The sequence below is a fragment of the Indicator indicator genome, chromosome 20 (genome assembly GCF_027791375.1).
Source record: "Indicator indicator isolate 239-I01 chromosome 20, UM_Iind_1.1, whole genome shotgun sequence".
In the NCBI taxonomy this organism is placed as follows: Eukaryota; Metazoa; Chordata; class Aves; order Piciformes; family Indicatoridae; genus Indicator; species Indicator indicator.
The window spans coordinates 8,387,702-8,407,876 of NC_072029.1; the positions used below are offsets into that span (position 1 = coordinate 8,387,702).

At 42.3% G+C, this 20,175-nt stretch overlaps 1 protein-coding gene across 3 annotated transcripts; it reads right to left on the bottom strand.

Annotated features, from left to right (window-relative positions):
* Window positions 1–5,433: 5,433 nt before the first annotated feature.
* Window positions 5,434–12,192, bottom strand: KLF6 (KLF transcription factor 6). 3 transcript variants are annotated; one of them, XM_054390054.1, is made up of 4 exons: window positions 11,849–12,192; window positions 8,326–8,773; window positions 6,349–6,472; window positions 5,434–5,926 (listed from the first exon to the last, which is right to left on the bottom strand). In XM_054390054.1, exons 1-4 carry the CDS (start codon window positions 11,948–11,950, stop codon window positions 5,875–5,877), a joined length of 726 nt encoding a protein of 241 aa, XP_054246029.1. In that variant the 5' UTR covers window positions 11,951–12,192; the 3' UTR covers window positions 5,434–5,874. The 3 variants fall into 3 exon arrangements, with proteins under 3 accessions (XP_054246029.1, XP_054246028.1, XP_054246030.1); XM_054390053.1 differs by having other exon boundaries at window positions 8,200–8,773; XM_054390055.1 differs by lacking the exon at window positions 6,349–6,472 and having other exon boundaries at window positions 5,854–5,926; window positions 8,200–8,773.
* Between the last annotated feature and the right edge of the window lie 7,983 nt (window positions 12,193–20,175).

A 20,175-nucleotide genomic window follows, 5' to 3' on the forward strand; every position in this document is an offset into this window, starting at 1 on the left:
TTATGAGACAGTATTGCTACAGGTTTGATCAAAAATAAATGTCATATATCCAGGGACCATGAATAAGGGATGAAACAGGCAGTGTAGAGGCAAAAGCGCTAAAGGGAAAAAAAGGAAAAAAAATTCTATTGCCTTGGACTGTATAATCTCAGCAGAGTTTCTTGCCATGTCAGAGGCTTTATTTCAGAAGCACTTCTTAATGCCTCTTGGCTACACAATCCCATGGGATGAAGCAAAAGCCGGCTGACTTTTGAAGGGGTATGAGCTGATAGGTAACCTCTTGTCATCAGAAATAAAAAACTGGAGTACTGGTGTTGCTTACTCTATAAACCAGTAAGGAAGCAAAGCTGGAACAAAGAAGTGTTGCAGAGATTTCCTGTCTGAGCCATTTTATCTCCGAGGAATTTTTGAAAAATGGAGGAACAAGGAGAAATGCTTTAAAAGGCAGATGGGAAACCTTCTTTACCTGTGTGTGTGTCCCCCCAACTCTTGTGCAGTTAGAGCTCCCCTTACTGTTTCAATCTACTTTATCTCATCCTTCAGACAAGGCTAAGGAGATCTCCAATGGATGGAACATGGAGCATTCCTCTTATTAAAGATTGTCCCTCCCTGTTCTTTGAATATGTAAGCTCATGAACTCCTTTGGTGCTGCATAAATAACAGCTACTTTTTGAAACAGCCACCTCAGTGCTTTTCCTTCTCCCCATTTACAATTTTGCTGCTGCTATTTGTGCAGTTTACAGAGGCTGCTTTTTATTCCTCAGAGTTTTCAATGCAATTAAATAAAGAGCAAATGCTCAAGCAGTTGAGAAGAATGGAAGAGCTAAAGGACAGACACAAAGGCAGAGGTACCCTACATGACTTCTAAAGAGGAGAGAATGAAATGCAGCTTGTCTTCATCATGCTTTAACAGGCACAACAATACTAGATTCAGTTTGTGAGAAATCATAGTATGGTTTAGAGAGAAGAGAGACAGCAATTTCTAAGCAACATGAACATCCAGTGTCAGAAAAGAGCAATCACTTGTCTGCTGTGAACTTCAAAGCCATGCTGTATTTATAATGCACAGCTGTTCAAATAAGTTGGTAAACTGTGCTACGCCCTACTCGCACTGACTGCTTCTATGTCAGGATTTTTCATACCCAAGAGAGGGGAAAAAAAAAATCAACCAAACACCCAAAGAAATTTTGTTTGGAGATTTCAACTGTTTCATCTTGACCTTTGCATGCACATACACGTAAGTGCACAAACAGGCCATATCTAACCTTTGCAGCAAGAAGCTAACATGTTGGCTCACAGGCGCCGTCCTAATTTTCACCTTGGTAACTTGCAAGCTGAAGTTGTTGGAACTTGCTGAGGCTACTAATACAGGTCCATACCTAAGCACCTGACTCCTTCACCCTCGACTCAGATCCCTTCCCATCTGCTCTGCATTTCAAAACCTGGAATGAAGCAAGCCTGCAGTAGATGTGCATGTTGAAATGTACTAACCCTGAAAAGGCTACCTGCTTTCTCCTTTGCAGTCTTCTTGTTGTCCAATAGCTCTATCATTAGCCTATCTTCTCCTGAATGCTGTGGGTATCTTCAGTACAATCTGAGGGAAAAGAGGGGGTATGATCTTCATAACACCCTTATTAATGGAGTTATCAGGCCTTTTATTTTTTAGAAGGTACAGTAAGACACAGCCCTAGATGACGCACACTCAACAAACAGGCAAAAATTTGCCAATCCTTGTTCTGCATTACACACCCATTGAACATTTTTGGGTGGAGAACCTCAAAGGTCAAGCTCAGTTCTTTAAAAATATTTCCATTTCTACATTCTACATAGATGAAGAGACAAAAATGTCACAATCCCTAAGCCTCGCAGCCCTTTATTTTTTCTATTGCAACTGTAACTAAGTTTCGCTAAGGACAGCTGTTTCATTGTGTGAGCTACTGTAACAGGAGTAAAATTGAATATATTCCTCACCTTGAAGATCATGAATTTGCTTCAGTTGCCATTTCTTCCTTGCCTATACGGAGGTACACTATCTACTACTAGTCTACTGCAGGGCTAACTAAGGTAGGTGACAAGAGCCTCTCCACAGCGCTTTTCCCTTGATCTGTATTTATTCAGTTCTTTACTACATCATTTTGAGACCACTGCTCATCTAAACTCATGAAACATTCAATTACTGCAAACTGAACCCACACAACTTGGACAGAAACGGCACCAGTTTAATTGATGCTTAAGGGATTTTTAACACCCGCCTGAGTGAAGCAGAAGCCACAGGGCAATGTTAAATGAGGTCTGCATGTGTCCCAAGCCAGTGTGCATGCCAGGCACACTTGGAACAGCCACTGCTCTGAAAAAATGCAGTTCGTTGAGGCTTCATTAAGGCTTGCGTTTGGCAAGTGAAGGTCACCAACAGCAGGTGGGTCAGGTCAGCCCTAGAAGACTCAGATCTGGGCCAGGCAGACCTCTCACAGCTCTTTCCCACAACTGCACCTTCAAAGTTTCAGGCTTGCTCCCCCCCATTGCCTGGGCAGTTCAAAGGCCCACACTCTGCAGTGAAAGCTAAGAACAGGTGCCTCCAGCCCAGTCCTTGCCTCTCTGTGTTTTCCTTCACTTTAAATGCCCACTGAATCTCCTTTCCCACATGCAGAACTTGTCTCCTGTGCGCATTCACCTCTCCAGAACAAGCGATTTGGAATAAAGGTGCAGTCTTGCAGTAACAATTGCATTAACTATTTATTCTGCTGCAACAAAAAGATGAGTCAACAACAGCTTTTCAGATATGGAAGAACTTCTAGTTTCTCCTGCCAAAATTATCCTCTCATCAGGGCTTGTCTTTCAGAACAGAACCTGACACAAAAGGGTTTGTACCTGTGAGGAGGTGACCAAAGGCAGTGTTGACATGGCTTGGTGTGTAGGACATTAGAGAGGAGAAAGATAAAAGCAGACACATGATGCTGATAAGAATTTCTTTTTATGTTATTCCAATAAAAAATACATTCATACAGAAATATAACAATCTTGCAAAAAACAATTTCAAATAAAATCTTGTAAAACAAAATTTTTACAAAAATCTTACAAAGAGATTCTTTAGATAACAGGGTGCTTCAAAAACAAAAAAAGAAATTTCACTAATAGAAACTTTTTTTTCTTCTTAAATTTCAAGCAAAAACGTTTTTATTTTTTATAGTTTTTTTATTTTTATTTTTCAGCTTGATTGAGGCTCAGTTATCACCTGAACAAAATGTACTTGCTTATTAAGAAAATTACAGGCATTTGACATATGGCACACAGCCCCACCCCATCCACACAAGTCTGATGGTATTTCACAATTGAGACAAGCCAGTGCAAGTTTAATTTAATTTTTCTTGTTGTTGTTAGGGGTTGTATTTTTTGTTGTTGTTTCTCTTTTTTTATTATTTTTTTTTTAATTTACTTTATAAGAATTATGGCTAAGCCAAGGACAATGCAAACAAAGGAGCTAAAAAACACAACAAAACCCAACTCTAAACAGAAATCCATTTTCTGAGAAATTTTGTTTGTTTAGGGGAAGAAAAAAAAATTTAAAAGTGCATTTTCAGGCAATTTAAACAAAAAAGTGAAATGAGAATGACTTAAGCCTGCACGTTCCTTAGAACCAGATCACTTGCATATATATGTATTTTTTTTAAACCACTTATCTACATACATTTCCAGGAAGATATAGCAAAATATTAGCATAGGAAGCAAGACCAATAATAAATAGAAAAAGAAACAGGTCACGTGTTTCATTGCATCAACTGTAGTGAGCTGGTTTAAAAAAAAAAAGAAAGAAAAACAAAACAAAGCAAAAATTACTGCTTTTGGACAGACTATTTCTACTCTAGGAAAAAACAGTCTTTATTTTAGCTGAACTATGTAAAATTAGAGCTCAACCACCACAACGACTAGCTCACTCACAGGTCCTCCAGCAAGCTGGGAGGCCAAAACCCGAGTGCACTTCATCTGCACACAGCTAATATTCTTTTCAGCATGCCAATATTCGGTTCATATCATTCTTAAATGGCCACAGATACGCTATTCCAGACAACCTAATCACTACCAAACACAGTCAGCAGTCTGAGGAGGACTGAATGCCAACAAAGCCTTCAGCATACCATTAAGCTAAAGGTAAAGCCTCCAAAAAAAAAAAAAAAGAAAAAGCTAGATTTTTAACTATTATCTTTCATTTCTTTGTCTCCTTAATGACCGTACTGCAAGGGGGGAAGAGGGAAGATTTTGATGGGCTGTGGCATTTTCTAGCTATGCGTTCTAATTTTTTTCTTTTTCCTCTTAAAAAAAATATTTATATATTATCTATATATATACACACATACACAGACTGTACACACAAATATACATACACAATTATTTTTTTCTGCCCACTTTCTTTAAGAAAAAAAAAAAAGTAATATAGTTTCTTTCTGTATGACCAACAGATAGCTAGATATATAGATGTGAAATTTGTGCCTTTTAAGCAAATACATTTTTTTTTAATACTTCTGTATCTTTAATATGTATGAAAACTTGACATATTAAGTACAGTTGGGGTGTGTATATACACAGTTGTTGTGCAAGGTCAATATAAAAAAAGTCTCAAGGTGGCAGAACTGGTCAGGTATTCAATTGGCATATGCATTATACTGTAACACAGTTAAATTAGAGTCTAAGTTAAACAAATACTGAACTGACATGAATGACTTTTCTCTATATTTGTCTTTGTGAAGGAGGACCCTGGAAGTAACCTTTTTTTCCCTCATATTATACATTTGATACAGTACAATGCCAGGTGAAAAGAGAGCCTTAATAAAGCATGCATCACCCATACCCCTGTATAAGACCCCCTACAAGAGAAGGTCACTTGCATAAGGCACCATTATTAAGGTCAACAGTGCATTAACAGCTAGAAAACCAGAAGTTAGTCCTCAAGGCATAAATAAGAGAAAAATTAGCTGCATGAGAAAAAATCAGTTTCTAACCAATAGTGGTTTTATCCACCCAACAGAAAAAATTATTCATGTTCCATACATTATGTAACATTAGACCAATTGTATTTTAGCTGCTCTTAACTGGAATCAAAACTGCAGTCCTGATTAAAGAATGGAAAAGCATATAGTTCCCCAGAACCATGCAATAACCTTGGTATTATAATGAAAAGTTATAGTTGTGTTACATTTGTAAATACACAGCTTATACAATGGATTACAAATGAGCTCTGTAGCAAGTAAAACAAGCTACTTGACACATTGCACGTTTAATAGCTGCACCAGACACCTAAAGCTCCTCTCACACAGGAACGGGGAGGTTCCCCTATCTCCATTCTGGCATCCTGACTCTTTTTATTTCCCCCCTCCCCCTTTCCCCTCTCTGCTTTCCCTCTAAAAAGGTGTAGACACCCCCTCCCCCCCACCCCTTGGAAATGATTGGTGGTCGTCCCATCTCACGAGATATTCCTCACATACAAGACATTCAGACTATTTTTTTTTTCTCTTACAGTTATAAAACAACCACAAGAAAAAAAATGTGCCTCAGCATACAGTCATCAAGAGATCCTCATCGCATACAGTCGCCCAATCATTAACATTCTCAGTGCACATGCTCACGGCAAAGGCTTAGGAGCCACTCAGAAGGTTAGATACCAGCATGTGAGCCCAGGAAACCCCAAACATCACACACTGTGGTTGCTATGCCGTTTCTTACATGACTTATTAGCCCTCAAAAGACCTGCAAGGAAGTGAGGTCCTGGAGGCAACTGGGTAGGGTGCAAAATGGCATGCTTTGGCTGGAACACGCATCCCTCTGCTCAAGGCTCTTCAACCTTGATGCCTCTTAGCCCGCAGGATTCACCTCTTGACCCATTCAGAGGTGTCTCTTCATGTGAAGGGCCAGGTGGTCAGACCTGGAAAAACACCTGCAAGGCAAGAGTCAGGTTGAGCATTAGCCCATCGCTGCTGGCACACGTGGTGTGATAGACATGGCTGAGGCACCCCCCCGGCTCCAAAACACAGCTGGTTGGCATTCTTTGGATACACAGGAGCACTCAAGGTGTCTGTGGGTACCCAGGAGACCTGCAGATGGGTGGTAACACTAAGGACTACTCAACACTCATCTGCAACACCAGGCTACAGACCACATCCCAGATAGCAAAATGAAAGTTGTGGGGTGGTTTTTTTTTTTTTTTGGTTGGTTGGTTTTCCAGTCTAAATATACAATGACCCCTCAAACAGTTGCATCCCCAAATGATTCCTTCACAAGTGAAAAGCAGCCTAGATTCACTTTCCAACGGTCATTAAAAATAACTATGATTTTAAAAGGTGCATTTCAGTCACATACCTGTCACAGTGACTACATTTAAAAGGCTTGGAACCAGTGTGCTTTCTGAAGTGTCTGGTTAATTCATCACTTCTTGCAAAACGCCACTCACACCCTTCCCATGAACATCTGTAAGGCTTTTCCCCTACAAAGGAAGAAGATGAGATGTTAGTCATGACTTCATTCAAAGAAAGGTAGGTGCTACCCCATTCATTTTCTATGTAAACCTCCTCCACCTCCCAAAGACAGATGATTTTATTTAACCTGGCTGAATGCTTCAGAACATGTAGGCAAAGAAGGCTTGCAAAAGTCATCCTACTTAACTATTTGGGTGCAACAACACATCAAATAATTTCATTCTTATTAAAAAGAAGGAAAAAAAAGGCAATTTAATAGGCTGACAGGAAACAAAAAAATCCAACCTTCTACCATTCTTGTTCACCCATAATAGCAGGCTTACTCCCAAAGCAGGTATCAGTCACCTCCTAAAGGTGATTAAAGACAGCACAGCTAGGCTCCAAAATGCAATTAGGCTACTGTATTGCATCAAAGTCCTCTGTCCCTCACTCATCTGCATAATACACAACCTCCTTTCTGCTGAGCCACATACTCTTGGAAAAGCCTGCACACCACTTTTAAAACTGTTATTTCAGCATTCAAGAAATACCACTTCCATTCACAGGAACGTTGTCAGCCAGACAGCACCAGCACAACAGCTCTGCAATACTTCTGAAGCTAGCAGCTATTTATGTCTGCTCAACCACCACAGTTTCAGTGGAAGTTGTTCTTTCCTCTTGAAATAATCTTGTTTTATCTGACTTCTGCATGACAACAGGAGCATCTGAGCTTTCTCTGACTTCCCATAAAAGCCACAAAATGCTGAGCTCATGAGTCAAAATAAGATCTTTTCTTTGAATTCTCTTTCCATATCTTGGGAGGGGAAGGAAACCAACCCTGTAGAGGTCTTTGGATTGGTACACCAAGAGTGTCAGGCCAATTCCTTACATTAAGTGATGACTGCTGAGCCAAAGCACAGCTCTACATATCCAACTGCTATCATAAAAGAGATGTCAAATAATAAAGCTCAAAACAGCAAATCATCACATTGCTTCAACCATAAAATATTTACAAAAGCCCTGAAGTGTCTACCTTCCTCGCTTTCTTTCCCTGCAACACACAGGATGTTATTTTTAGTTCACGTTCTGTAACAATAAAATGCTGCTGCTGCTCAGTATTTTGGGATTAAATTGTATCATAAATCGTAGGTTTATAAGACACCAACTAGGCAGTTATGTTAGAAGGACTACAACACACTGTGACTTTTCAAGATTTTTGCCAAAAAACGGCAGCACACAAAACCGTTCAGCGATTTACAAATAGAGATGTCAGATTCACAGGCCTTGGGATGTTTGACTGGGCAGGCTCAATGCAGACCAAACCATAAAAACAAGCTCCTTAGTATCTAGTGATCTGATTGTTAGATACAATGTTCTTTTTTTTTTTTTTTTTTGCAAGAAAGTCTCAGCTCCCTTCTGCTTTAGAAATAATCACCACAAAGGTCTTGCATGCACGTTGGCTAGACCTTTACTCCTGAAGGCTGCAAGCCACTGCAGATTCCCCACTATGGCCTATATAGATGAGTGGCTCCTACTTGCAATGGCAGAGACTAATCTACCATCAACTGTCTCAGCTTCAGTTTGCTTAGGAAGAGAATGAGGAAGTGATGTTGTCCATGCTGGTAAACCTCCACTGTTACATCATATCTCCAAACCTGGGCTCCCACCCAGTGATTGTGCAACACGGTGACACCACCAGGGTCAGAGGTATTCCCTACAGGACTTGCCAGCGGTTAGTAAGCGTAGGGTTACTAACCTGTATGAGTGCGCTGATGTGCTTTCAGATGTGAACTTTTGGTGTAAACTTTCCTGCAGCCATTAAAATGACATCTGTGAACACGTCTTCTGCCATCTGGCGAGGTGTCACCGTTGGTGGGTGTACCTTTTTCTGCAGTCTTTCCAGCGGTACCGGTACGAATTTTCCCGGGTGAATGCAACTCACCCGGCGTACAATTCCATAGCTGGGAAGAAGGCTCTTTGCTCAGCTCAGGAGATGAAGGGGGAGTGGAAGTGACAGACGAACTCAAGTTTCCTGAACTGGCTAAAACATCGCTTATAGGGTCAGAGGTAAACTTTGTTGTGGGCGAGAGCTCCTCAGAGCTGTCTGAAGATTCGCTGCTCACGTCTGAATTCGAACTGTTGGTCTCTAAGTTCTGACTAGTAAGATTGTCCTCTTTTGGGACACACGTGTTCTTCAGTTCAGATTCCTCCTTTTTTTCACGTGCCAGAATAATTTTGGTCCAGAGATCCTCTTGGCTATCAAATTTGATTTCAGATGCAGAAACGTAACAGGGTTCACTTTGAAGATACCGTTCCAGCTCCAAACATGTCTAGGTGAAAGAGAAGGAAGAAAAATGAGGAAAAGTTAGAAGCTTGCTTTAAAATAAACCAAATTGCATTTCACACTTCAAAAAGCATGCAGGAATGCAGTATGTTCGATTTAAGGTTTCTAGGTTCAAAACAAATTAGAGGCTCCTTCAGCCATAACTAGGTGACTGTTACGATGAAAAGAAATCAGAGCTGGGCAGGAGTTCAAACACGCAGCTGAAGGTGCAAATCAGCTTTGGTTTCCAAAATAGCATTCTAATGAGTCAGTGAAATTATCATCACTCTCATCATAAAAATCTGTGTTTTCAGTAGGCTGTTGTTAAAAAGGACCATGGAAAACCACAACAAATAATGACACTTCACTCCTGCGCCTTGTCTAATTTCAAGTTGTTTTGCATCTCTCTCACACAAACACCAGGCTGAAAGGACCCAACTGAACACAATGTGCTCTGACAGGCAGTTAAAACCTAAACGCTGTGTCAGAAAACAAAGCCACATTTCAGCATGGCTGCAGAGCTGCCGGCCTGTCTTCTGGGGACATCAATGGAGCAACAGACATCCTCCCATTTCCTGTGCATGAGAACACAGCACACTCGACTTTCAAAGAATGTCATTTCCAAGCGTGCTGGCATGCACGCCACATAACTTAAACTGCTCCCATGCGTGTTCAGAGGAACACCAGAAACTTCAACAACAGAGGAAGGGGGGGGAAAAGTTCCAGAATGGAAATGTCCTGTTCTATAGGATGCAAAACGGGAAATTACTCCGAGGTCCTGCTGGGAGTCCCACAATGAACAAGAACTTTATCTACTGGCCAAGAGTGCAACTGTATGAGTCATCTCTCTCTTTCTTTCACGCAATGCCAAAGGAGACTTCCTTTTAAAACTCTGACCATCTGCCAAGAAAGTATTCTGTTCAAATATACATGCAACAGTACATGCATGACTTCCCCCACCACCACCTCATTCCCTTCTACTCCATGAAACGAAACACAGCAACAACCAAAACCACCTTAAATGGGTGAAGCTGTGATTTTCAATTTCCATTCACCCTGCTGACTTTCTAGTCATTTTCAGAGAACAAAAAAAGGATATGAACTGTTATGGCAACAAGCTAATGTTCTGGGGTTATTCTTTCCACTACAGGAAATGATCCACATGGAAACACTGCACAGAAAATGGACAAAGTTTCCATACCAAACTCTACATAATTTTAGCAAGATCGTCTCTTTCAAGCCCAGTAGCAAAACCTGATCCCAAATGCCACACATTCCTCTCAGAGCCCCTTTCCATCTGTCCAAGAGCAGAGCCACCATGGCAGCAGCCTCCTTTCTTCCCCAGCACCACTCAAGTAAAACGGGTCACATGCTCTGACCAGGTTGGGAATGTGGGCAAAAATAGGGGAAAACAACAAACTCCAATCAACCTCAAAAAAAAAAAAAAAAAAAAACAAACCACCACAACACAAAAAAACCACAAAAAAGACCAAAAAACCACAACAAACCGCCACTGGTCATAATATTTGTGTGTCTATAACTAGGTAACCGGGTTGCCATGCATGTTAGAAACAAGGTTTCGACAAGGACAACACAACAGTGTCTTGGTCTTCCATGAAAACAGGTAAAAGAGCATTTGTTAAGATCTTGTTAAACTTTCATATTCCCGGCTAATTTAAATTCCTTATTAGGCAGATTAGTAATGGGGGCCGGAGTGAAGCTCTCTCCGAGTTTAAATGCCTCGGAAGGCTACTGGGAGCGAGGGCTGGCCCTTCGCCAAGAGCCCAAATGCCTGAAGGAAACTACTTAGCTCCATTTCAATCACGTACTACGAAGCTGCCTTTCTGAGAAGGGAAAGGGAGGAGGGAGAAAAAAAAAAAAAAAAAAAACAAAACAAAAACACCAAAAAAAAACAACCCACACCAGAAAAAACAACAAGGCACTGCATACAATTAGCAGGCATGTGAAGGTTGTAACACTTCGCATCGCAACCTTCTCGGAAAGGCTCCTTCGTCCTCCTGAAAAGCCAGCAGATATTTGCTCTGGTTACCCGGGCTGAGCAGCTCCCGGCCGGGGAGCAGAGCCAGCGGCCCCCCCGGAACACGCAGAAATGGCAGGAGCTGCGGTGGCCGCTGACATCCCGGTGCCTTGGCCAAAATAAGGTGGAAAAAGGGGAAGGAAAAAAAAAAAAAAAGAAAAAAAAAAGAAAAAAAAAAGGGGGTGGGTGGAAAGAAAGCAACAAAATATGTCCATTAAAGGGAAGGAGCCTCCGTTCTTCCTCCTTCCCGACCAAGGCAATTAGCAGAAAGGGATCGCTGTCATATGACTGACAACTCACGGACTCGGCAAAGCTCCCTGCGCTGGCAAACAGCTGCCTTAAATACATACATACACATGCACACACATAGATACGTGTACACACGCTCTTGAAGGAGTTTTTCCCAACATCGCCAGGAAAAATAAAGCAAAAATCAAAATTAAAAAAACCAACAACAACAACCAAAAATACAACGGAAAAAAAACCCCACAAAAAACGCATCAAGAGGCGAATAGAAGCCCTCGGCCAAGGCAGGGAGCTCGGATGACAAGCCCCAGCTGTGGAGTTTGGACGGGGTACAAGCGCAAAACTTTTGCCAGGTCTCGGTGTGGAGCAGGCGGGAGCGGAGCGCCGGGCTGGACTCCGCTGCAGGAGCGCGGAGCGGCCGGGCACGCCGAGCTCGGCTTGACAGCCCCTCGCAAGCTGAGGCTGGGAGACGGGAGGGGTGCAGCTCGTCGCCTCCGTTAGGGATTATTCCCCTAAAGCTGTTTTACTTAAACCCAAAACATCTGCTCCAAAACATCTCCACACATTTGTGCTTAATGCTCCCCAAACTCCTTGCTGACACTTGGGCTTTTTTCCTTTTTAGCCTCCCTTAAAAATAATAATTAGAAAAATTTTCAAAAAATCCGCTTATCCTTTAATACGGTTTAAAAAAATAAAATACAAAAGACACACAAACACCCCCCCACACCAAAACAAAACCAAAACCAACCCAAAACACAGCCCGACGACAACACCACCACCACCGACATCCTCGTTTACCTGTTGCCAATACTCCTCCAGGGACGGCAAGGCTGAGAAGTAACCCGTGTCGTGCACAATCTGCAGTTCCTGGAAGATGCTGCACATTGGGAGAACATCCATGTCTCAAGTTGCAACAACAAAGTCAGTGCTGGTAACCAAAAATACAGATGCCTCCTTTATGTGCAGGGATTGAGGGGGGTGTGCGGGGGGGTGTCAAACCTCTGCTCTCAGTTTCCAAGCCCCCCCCCCCTTCCTCCAGAGAAGAACAACAAAAAAAAAAAATAATAATTGTACAGATACAGATAGGTATTAATTCCTTGAGGAGCTTAGGGAGGAAAAAAGACCCAAAGTTTCATGCAAAGTTTAATTGCACAGCAAAGCCGGACGTCTCCCGAGGCGGCCGCGGCGGTTCTCCCCTCCTGCGGCCGGCGGCGGACCCTTGCGCAGGAGCGGACCCAATATTTGCAAACACGGCGCTGACTGCGAGTGCAACCCCCTGCGAAACTTCCCTATTCAAAGCTCTGCCCGGCCGCGCCGCCGCCCCGCCCCCCGCGCCCTCCCCCGCCCCGCGTGATCCCATTACGCCGCCCGCCGCTGCGGCCCAATCTCCGCCACGCACTCCGCGCCCCGCGTGCCAATGATGTCAGAGCGGCCCAATCGCCGCGCGGCAGGCATCGCGGCTCCTCCTGGCGTGACCGAGCCTGGCCGTGACGGCTCCCGCCATTGGCCCGATTCGAAATTCGCTCCCTCCTGATTGGCGAGCTCGGCGGCAGGCTATTTTTAGCAGGGTATATAAAGCGGGGAAGCGGCTGCTTTTTCGGAAGGGGAGGTGTGTGCTTCTGAGGCGGCCGCGCGAGAGCTGCCCGCGCGGGGGAGGGGAACCAGGCGGCATGGTGCTGCGCTGCTGCCGGTGGCCGCGGAGGGCGCTGCGGAGCCGCCCGCGATCTCTGTTAGGGGGGCGGTGGGGAGCGGAGGAACCTCCCCCGCGGGCCTGGGTCCTCCCCGCCGGACACGCCTGCTGCGGGGAGCTGAGGTTGCCCAGCAGTCTCTGGGCCTTGTGTTTGCCTGGGCCCTCGGCGGTATCGGGGTGCCCTGTCTCAACGGGGTGCGGGCGGGGTGTCACTGTGAACCCCTCGATGACACCTTCCCACAAAGCTTCAAGGCAAAATCGCAATGCTCCACATGTCCCATGGATGGTGCTTTCCTAGTGAGCAGGAGGGCTGGAAAGTTACTTTGTCTGTCGCGGGACAGCAGGGACCCTCATTGACATGTCAGTGATAGAGGCGTGTTGCAGCGCAGTGCGGGAATAGCTGTGAGAGGCTCTGCACAAGAGATTCTGTGCCCGGGCCACAAAGCCACCCTAGGGATGGGTACCACGGCCGGGCACGCTCCTCACACACACCGCTGGGCAGTGCTTCTCAAGGAAGAGTTTGTTCCACCGAAGTACAGATATTTGTGTGTTGGGTATCAGAGCAGCAGCGTTTTTAAGATTAGACCTGTCAATGATATGGATGTCTTAATATCATTTTGAAAATAGAGTTGTTAGCTTTCCAAAGGAGTGTCCAGCACATGGAACAATCGCTCCTAATGCATTCCTTTTATTAAAGGACTTCTAATTTTCTGCTGCTGTTTTCATTGTTATCTCAGTTATTTCCATTTCTCTGCCATTTTCTCTCTGTTACCTACAGATGGTAAATAAAATGTGTGTGTTTCTTTTGCCTGCTGTCTTCTGTGAGCTGGTGATCGCAGGTGTGAAAGTGTCACTCTGACTTTTCATGCCCTAGCCCTCCATAAGCCATTAATGTAATATAATGACTCCATGAACAACTGATGTTCACTCTTGAGTTCACCTGTATCTACCAAAAAACTCCCCAACAAACCCAACCCCCAAATGCTTAAGGTCAGTTAGAGTGCTATGTTATGTTTAGAAAAACAAGACTCAAAACACCTAAATCCAAGCAACTAAGCTCACTTGGTTTAGTCAGTAATTCTTGACGTGGCCTCATGTGGCCAAACCAATATATACCTAAAATTGCCTTGTAGACAACAGATAGTGCAGACAGGTTTGTGTCAACTTGTGGCCAAAGCTAGATACTCTGAAGAAAAGGGCAGAAGGGGGAAAAAAAAAATCAATAAAAAGCCCTCTTAAGCAGATGAATTGTACACCTTGCTTGAGCCTGCATGTGGTTGTGTGGAGTTAAATATTTTGTGTCCTGAAATGCATTGTGGGCTCCAGTCAAATATAACCCAGTAACATAGCTCTGGAAATCCTTCGTGTTTAACCGCCACGCTCCGTCTTTGGAGAGGAATTTTTTTCAGGCATATTGACAGTGAATGCAGCTGTCCACTCTTTTTATTTTACACTTGCCCCTTTTTAGGTGTGTTTCATGTAAGAGAGATCTAGGCTTGTCAAAGGCTGGACGAGCGTGGAGATTTACTGTGCCCATGTGGAGTTTGAAGCATAAGGATCTAGTTTTGTAGCTATCTTCAGTAGAGCAGCATCTTCCAGCGAAGGACAACTGGGGATAGCAGACGGAAACTGATGGAGATACAATATTGAAAAGAAAAGGAAAGATCTTTCAATAAGTGGCATTTTTAGTTGACAAGTAAGATTTTCTGTGCCTCTGCCAGGCTGTGATTGGTTGGTTGGAGCACCATGAAGATTATTGCTGTAGGAAAAACTAAAAAAAAAAAAAAATCAAAACTACACACAGATGTGGTTACGATGCAGTAAAAGCTGTTTAGGTTATACGCTGAGTAAATGCTGACTTTTATTAGGCCATTACCAATGGGCATTTAAAAGAAAACTGACATAAGTGTCAGAGAAAGTGTTGGTTCTAGGTTACAACTGCATTAACAAATTTTAATCCAGATAACAAAAAGCGTGGTTAGAACGAAAGGTCAGTCTCAGATAAGAAAGAATGGTTAAGACTGTAGAGTGAAAGAAACAGATGTAGTGTTTTTACCCAGTATGTATTTAATGAGGAATTAAAATGAAATGGTGAGTCAACAGCATGCTGTGGTTTAGGAGATGGTTCTGCTGAACAAAAGCTGAAGGGAATCTACTGGCACCAGCAGCCAGGTGGAACGAAGGGATCTTGTGTGAGTTGAAGGGAATTTATTGTAGTCTGTGGAGGATAATAAATATTAGGACAAATTTTAATAGGCCCTAAAATGAAAGAAAATTTAAAAATGAACTAGTGGAGATACTTGAAGATATAATTTTATCCCTAATGACTTTCTACAAGCTATACAGGGTCATAAAATTTCAAATATCCATTTTATACCACCAGGATTTCTCGAAGCATGCACCAGGGTGGAATTTACATTGAAAACCTTAAAGGAAACTATGTTCTAGCTTAAAAAAAATACCCCAAAATCAGTCAGTCCTTTGGGACTACACCACTTTATTTAGCTGTGCCAGCCAGAGAGACAGAGACCAGCTGATTTAGAGCAGAGGGCTGTTCATTTATGGTTGTGGGGAAGGATGCTGAGGCATGTGTACTGAATGGGCAGGGAAGCAATGCAGCTATTGAGCTCCTTGGATACATTCCTTGTGACTGCCATACAGATGATTACCTAAAAGTAGTCACAGATATGCTTTCCATCCTGTAAATATTTTGTGTGTTTTTAACTCAGTGTGAATCAGGTCATTTATAGAAGCAGCAAAAATTAGTACAAATCATATAGGATTACTCCAAATGTCAGTGCTCTGCCTGCAGAGTTGCACAATGACTGGCCCCAATTTAGGATAATCAGCCAGTTTAAGCCTGCCGATTTACAAATATGTGCAGAGAAAAAATAAAATAGCCCTGTGTGTTTTATTTTATTTTATTTTTGGTTCGTTAATTTTAATCAGGTTCTGTCTGAGAAGCTGTATTGCCACATTAAATGCCCCACCACTTCTCAGCCGTAACCATTTCTGTCAGAGATGGTGGGACTGTTCCTGGAAAATCTGCTCTCCAGCCTAGTAGGTGACAGACGGTGTTTTCCAGGTGGGCTGAGCTCCACATGAGGCAGGGGGAGCACCTGTTCTGTTCTTAGAATATTCATGAATTTTTAGAGGACACATTAACTTGCTCTGCACTGTATTTATTCAGTGCTGAGAGTAAGAAGAGGAGAAAACCTCCTGAAAAATGATTCACGTGCAGCCGTATGCAGGGAGGTTAGATGAAATGGGCAGGAATCAATAGCTTGTGGTTTGATTAGGATAAATGGGCTTTATTTGGGGGAAAAAAAAAAAAAGAGAGAGAGTGTGTCAAGTGCATGAAAGCATTGTCTGTTAGCAGAGAACACTACTTGAAATGATCTCCTTCCGAGGTGGTAAGTTGCTAAATCGAAAACTAGCATGCAATGTGATTCTACCACAGATAAAGTAAATGCTCTTTAGGACGTATAAATAGAACTGTTATGAGCAGGCAAGCAAGTGGGGTGATTCCTGGTCTGTCACTCAAGCTGAATTATGAGAGAATTACATTTCAGGCCATAAGCTGGCCTAAGACAGAGTGAATGGTAAAAGAGTTGAAAAGGAAACAATGGCTAAAATACAGCAAAGAAGGATTTAGGTAAATGTGACCTGGAGCTGTTCAGAAACACAGAAAACAGTGAGGAGAGCTGATGTGCTGCCCTACAAATGCTGGTAAACAGTTAACCAGAAAGGAGGGAAAAACTGTTGTCATTAGCTAATGTGAACAGAACATGAGGCTATGACCCACAACTGAGTCAAAGAGAGGTGGTATGGTTACTTTTTTTTTTTCTTTAAACTCTACCGAATAATGTCATTCCTACACTTTAGCTGTGACAGAGAGTTGGAGTTCATGCTTTCAAGATCCTGTTTGCACTTTGGAGCTCCTGGATCTGCCTAAACTGTGGACGAGAAGATAGCACTCTGGGAATCGGTCTGTGATGCCCATCAGCACCCAGAAACAATCCTTTTTCAGGCAGACAGACTCTAAAATGTCTTCCTTTAGTCTGAAGTCTCACCTTGAAGGCAATTACATTTTCTGTTTCCATAACTGGCGCTGGAAAGGTGATTCTGTCCCTCGGCGCTGTAATTACGAGTGACGGTCCTCTAATTCCCAGCCTATTTGTAACCAGTTTATTATACCTATTTCCTCATGTGCCAGTGCTGTCTTTTTGCTTTAAATAGGTCTTTTTCCTCTCTGATGTTTAGCTTCTGGACATATTTAGGAGTGAGACATATCTTCACTTTCAGCTTTTTTCTTGAGTGACTATATTAGCCAAAAATCAGCCTTTATTTTCACAAGAGGTTCAGCTGGAGAGTCCACTTACTGGGACACAGCAGTATGATTAGCAGTTAGTCCTAACCAAATTGGGCTTTCGTGGTTTCTAATGCAGCAAATATCAGTTGTGGTTTCTTAAAGTATTTGAAAGCAGTCATCCTATATGGGGTAAATCAAAACTGCACTTCAGAAAATCAAGTCTCTTCAGTTGTGTGGTATCTGAGCTGTAGGATGACTACTTTTCTGGCAATACACGCAATCTTCTGTGATTTAGAAAACTTGTATTTCTATTCTTACATAAAAATAAATAAAAGGAATGAGGTAGCTTTCCAAACCTTTTGTTTCTAAATATGAGTAACAAATAAAAAGTGCTAAAGCACTTTTCTTCGCAAAGCATCTTTAGGAAAGACAGGATTTAGAGTAAACGTCCTCATAGAGAAGCAGCAAATAGGAGCAACTGGGACTTGTCTGATGCCAGGCTACTTGGCTGCTTTTACAGAGTTTACCTACTGCTTCCTCAGCTGGAGGAGCAAGAATTGCAATGATTAGTGGGAGAAAAAAGCAGCTTGAGCTAATAAAAAAACAGATCTGTATGGCCAGCCATTTTATAATTTTCATATGACTATTTCTGCCTTTTTCCATTGCTAATTAGTGACCATTACTAAGCTAGGTAGGAAACTTAATTCAGACCAGTTTTGGAATCTCTGAGAATAGGACGCCAACATGAACCAAACATTTTGTGGAGTGAGAGGCTGAAGATTGTTAGGAATAGCAGAACCATCTTACTGGCTGCTTGTGAAGCTTAGTAAAAGTATAGAAAATAAGATTGTGAACTTTCATACAAAAAAGCAAAGAAGTATTTCTGAGCAGTGATGCCAATTAGACATAGGGCTGGCTTGCCTGGAGTGGTTGTGAAACTGCCTTTTCTGGGAATTAGTCATGGCAAGACTAGACAAGGAGTTGTGTTGAAGCCTCTGCCAAGAACGACAGGCCTTTGCTTGGAATGAACTACATGGCCCATGATGTCTTCTCCAGCTTGTAACATCTCTGCTCTGACTTTACATCAAGTGCATCATGGGGGTTGTAAGCTTTATAAAGGGTCGTCACAGAACCCCTTTCTGTGGTGCACAGGGCTTAAAAAACACAACTGTTGCTGCAACAATAGGGAGCTTTCCTCTTAAGCAGGCATGGGTGAACCTTTTGGTCCTTGCAACTTGACTTGCTTGTTTGGTGCCACGGCACAGGAGAGTGATCTAATTGTGTCTCTCCTTATGAGAACTGGAATCAGTGATGATCCCCCACTTCTACCTCTGTAACATAAGCTGCAAAATCAGATGGAGTGTCTGATATGCAGATGGCCATACATGTGTATTCCAGAGCAGAATGAACTGTGGCCTTCTTTGGGACACAAGGAAATAAACACAGTCATTAAAGAGTCAGCACCGTTACGGCACAGTGAACCTTTACTCACTGTTCCCACCTATTGTTATTTGAAATATCCCATTTCCTGTTTTCAGTAACTGTTGCCAATGGCAGGATTCAGATCTCATTCACATCAGTGTAACTCTGGTAGCTTCAGTAGATCATCAGGGAAAAGGAAATGAAAAGCAAGTGACTGTGATGAAGTAATCCTGAGCTTCCACTGAAGTGCTCTGGGTTTAGTCCCAGTCAGTGTCAGAACTCAGCCTGGTGCACGGGAAATCAGGGAAATTACTGTTTGCTGTGTAAGCCCCAAGACAGACCCCATCAATATACTCACATTATCATCATTATTACTATTGTGCACTAGGATGATAGCAATAATAAAATAAGGATATTTGCTCTGGAAGTATCTGAGATGAATGGGTATATCTCTACATGTATACACACATAATAACTACTTACTTGCTGATTCATTGGTGCTTCTTGGATCCTCACTATGAGACTGTGAAGTCGTAAGAAATATATAAATGACTGTGTAAGGAGCATATTTTTTTCTTGAGAGTTTATATTCCAGTCTAGAGAGGGGGGGGGGGAAAAGAAAGGCAACAAAACTCAGCCTTTGTTGAAAGTATGGGAGAACGGATTTGTTATCTGAGTGCTGTAATGAGGAAACAGAAACACAGAGATAATTGGAGGATCAGGCCCACAAAGATCCTTCTCAACTCTCAGTCATCTTTCTTTGCAGGGAAATTTATTGGAAATATGAATGCCTATAAAGCATTGTGAATCCTTGGCGAGTATTATCTCTGGGTCTCAGCTTCCTAACTAGACAAAAAGGATACCACTTCCTTTCTTCAGTCTATGCCAAATGAAAGCTTTGGCCCAAAATCATAAAGAGAGATTATGGCAGAGCCAAGAAATGAACTGAGATCTTCTGACTCTTAATCCAGGCTTGTTATCATAAACTCATCTTTCATTTGCTTTTGAATAACAGCCAAAGTGTTAACCGTATTCCTATACATTTACAACCTGATGGAGTTCTTATCTGTGGTGGTCATTTTGTTTCCTGCAGACAATTTCACAGCCTTTTAAAGCATTTTCCTCCTGTAATTATTTTTTTTTTTTTTTTAAGCAAGAGCTAGGCAGCTTCCTTCAAGATTTCTCCAGCAAAGCTTGCCTCTCTTTTTTGGAGCTGTACACTATATGATTCCTGGTGCAGGAACCATCCATTATAATTTTTTAATTACATGGTGTTCTTCTCTGTCTTCCTTACCTGTCATTTGTGTCTAATTATTATCCCTCAAGAATGTGTAGACTTTTTTTTTTTAAGATATCCTAGAAGACTTTTGTCAAGTAAAAATGTTTTGCTTAAAATGAACAGTTTTGGTATTTAAATGCTCCAGACAACTTGCTGTTTTCAAGGGGCAAATCATTCAGTTACTATGCCTACACAAAAGCCAAGATCTTTCTCTCTAGATCTTTTCTTGCATTTTATGAAATTTATTCCTATGGGTATTTTATAACATCTCCTTTGGCATTCATTTGGCACTCATGGATTTCAGAGGCACAGCAGAAGTCAAAAGTTGTGTTCCTTGAAAGGAATACATTGCTTTGTTGCTTTAACTTGAAGGATAGAATACCTTGAATACTGCATCCAGTTCTAGTGTCCCCAGCATAAGA

Bases quoted from the DNA above. Each gene is read 5' to 3' on its own strand.
- KLF6 (XM_054390053.1), bottom strand. From the start codon at position 11,950: ATGGATGTTCTCCCAATGTGCAGCATCTTCCAGGAACTGCAGATTGTG. The intron at 8,774-11,848 runs GTAAACGAGGAT...TCTTTCACCTAG, and splicing joins TGGAGGAGTATTGGCAACAG to ACATGTTTGGAGCTGGAACG. The intron at 6,473-8,199 runs GTTAGTAACCCT...CTTCCTTTGTAG, and splicing joins ACATCAGCGCACTCATACAG to GGGAAAAGCCTTACAGATGT.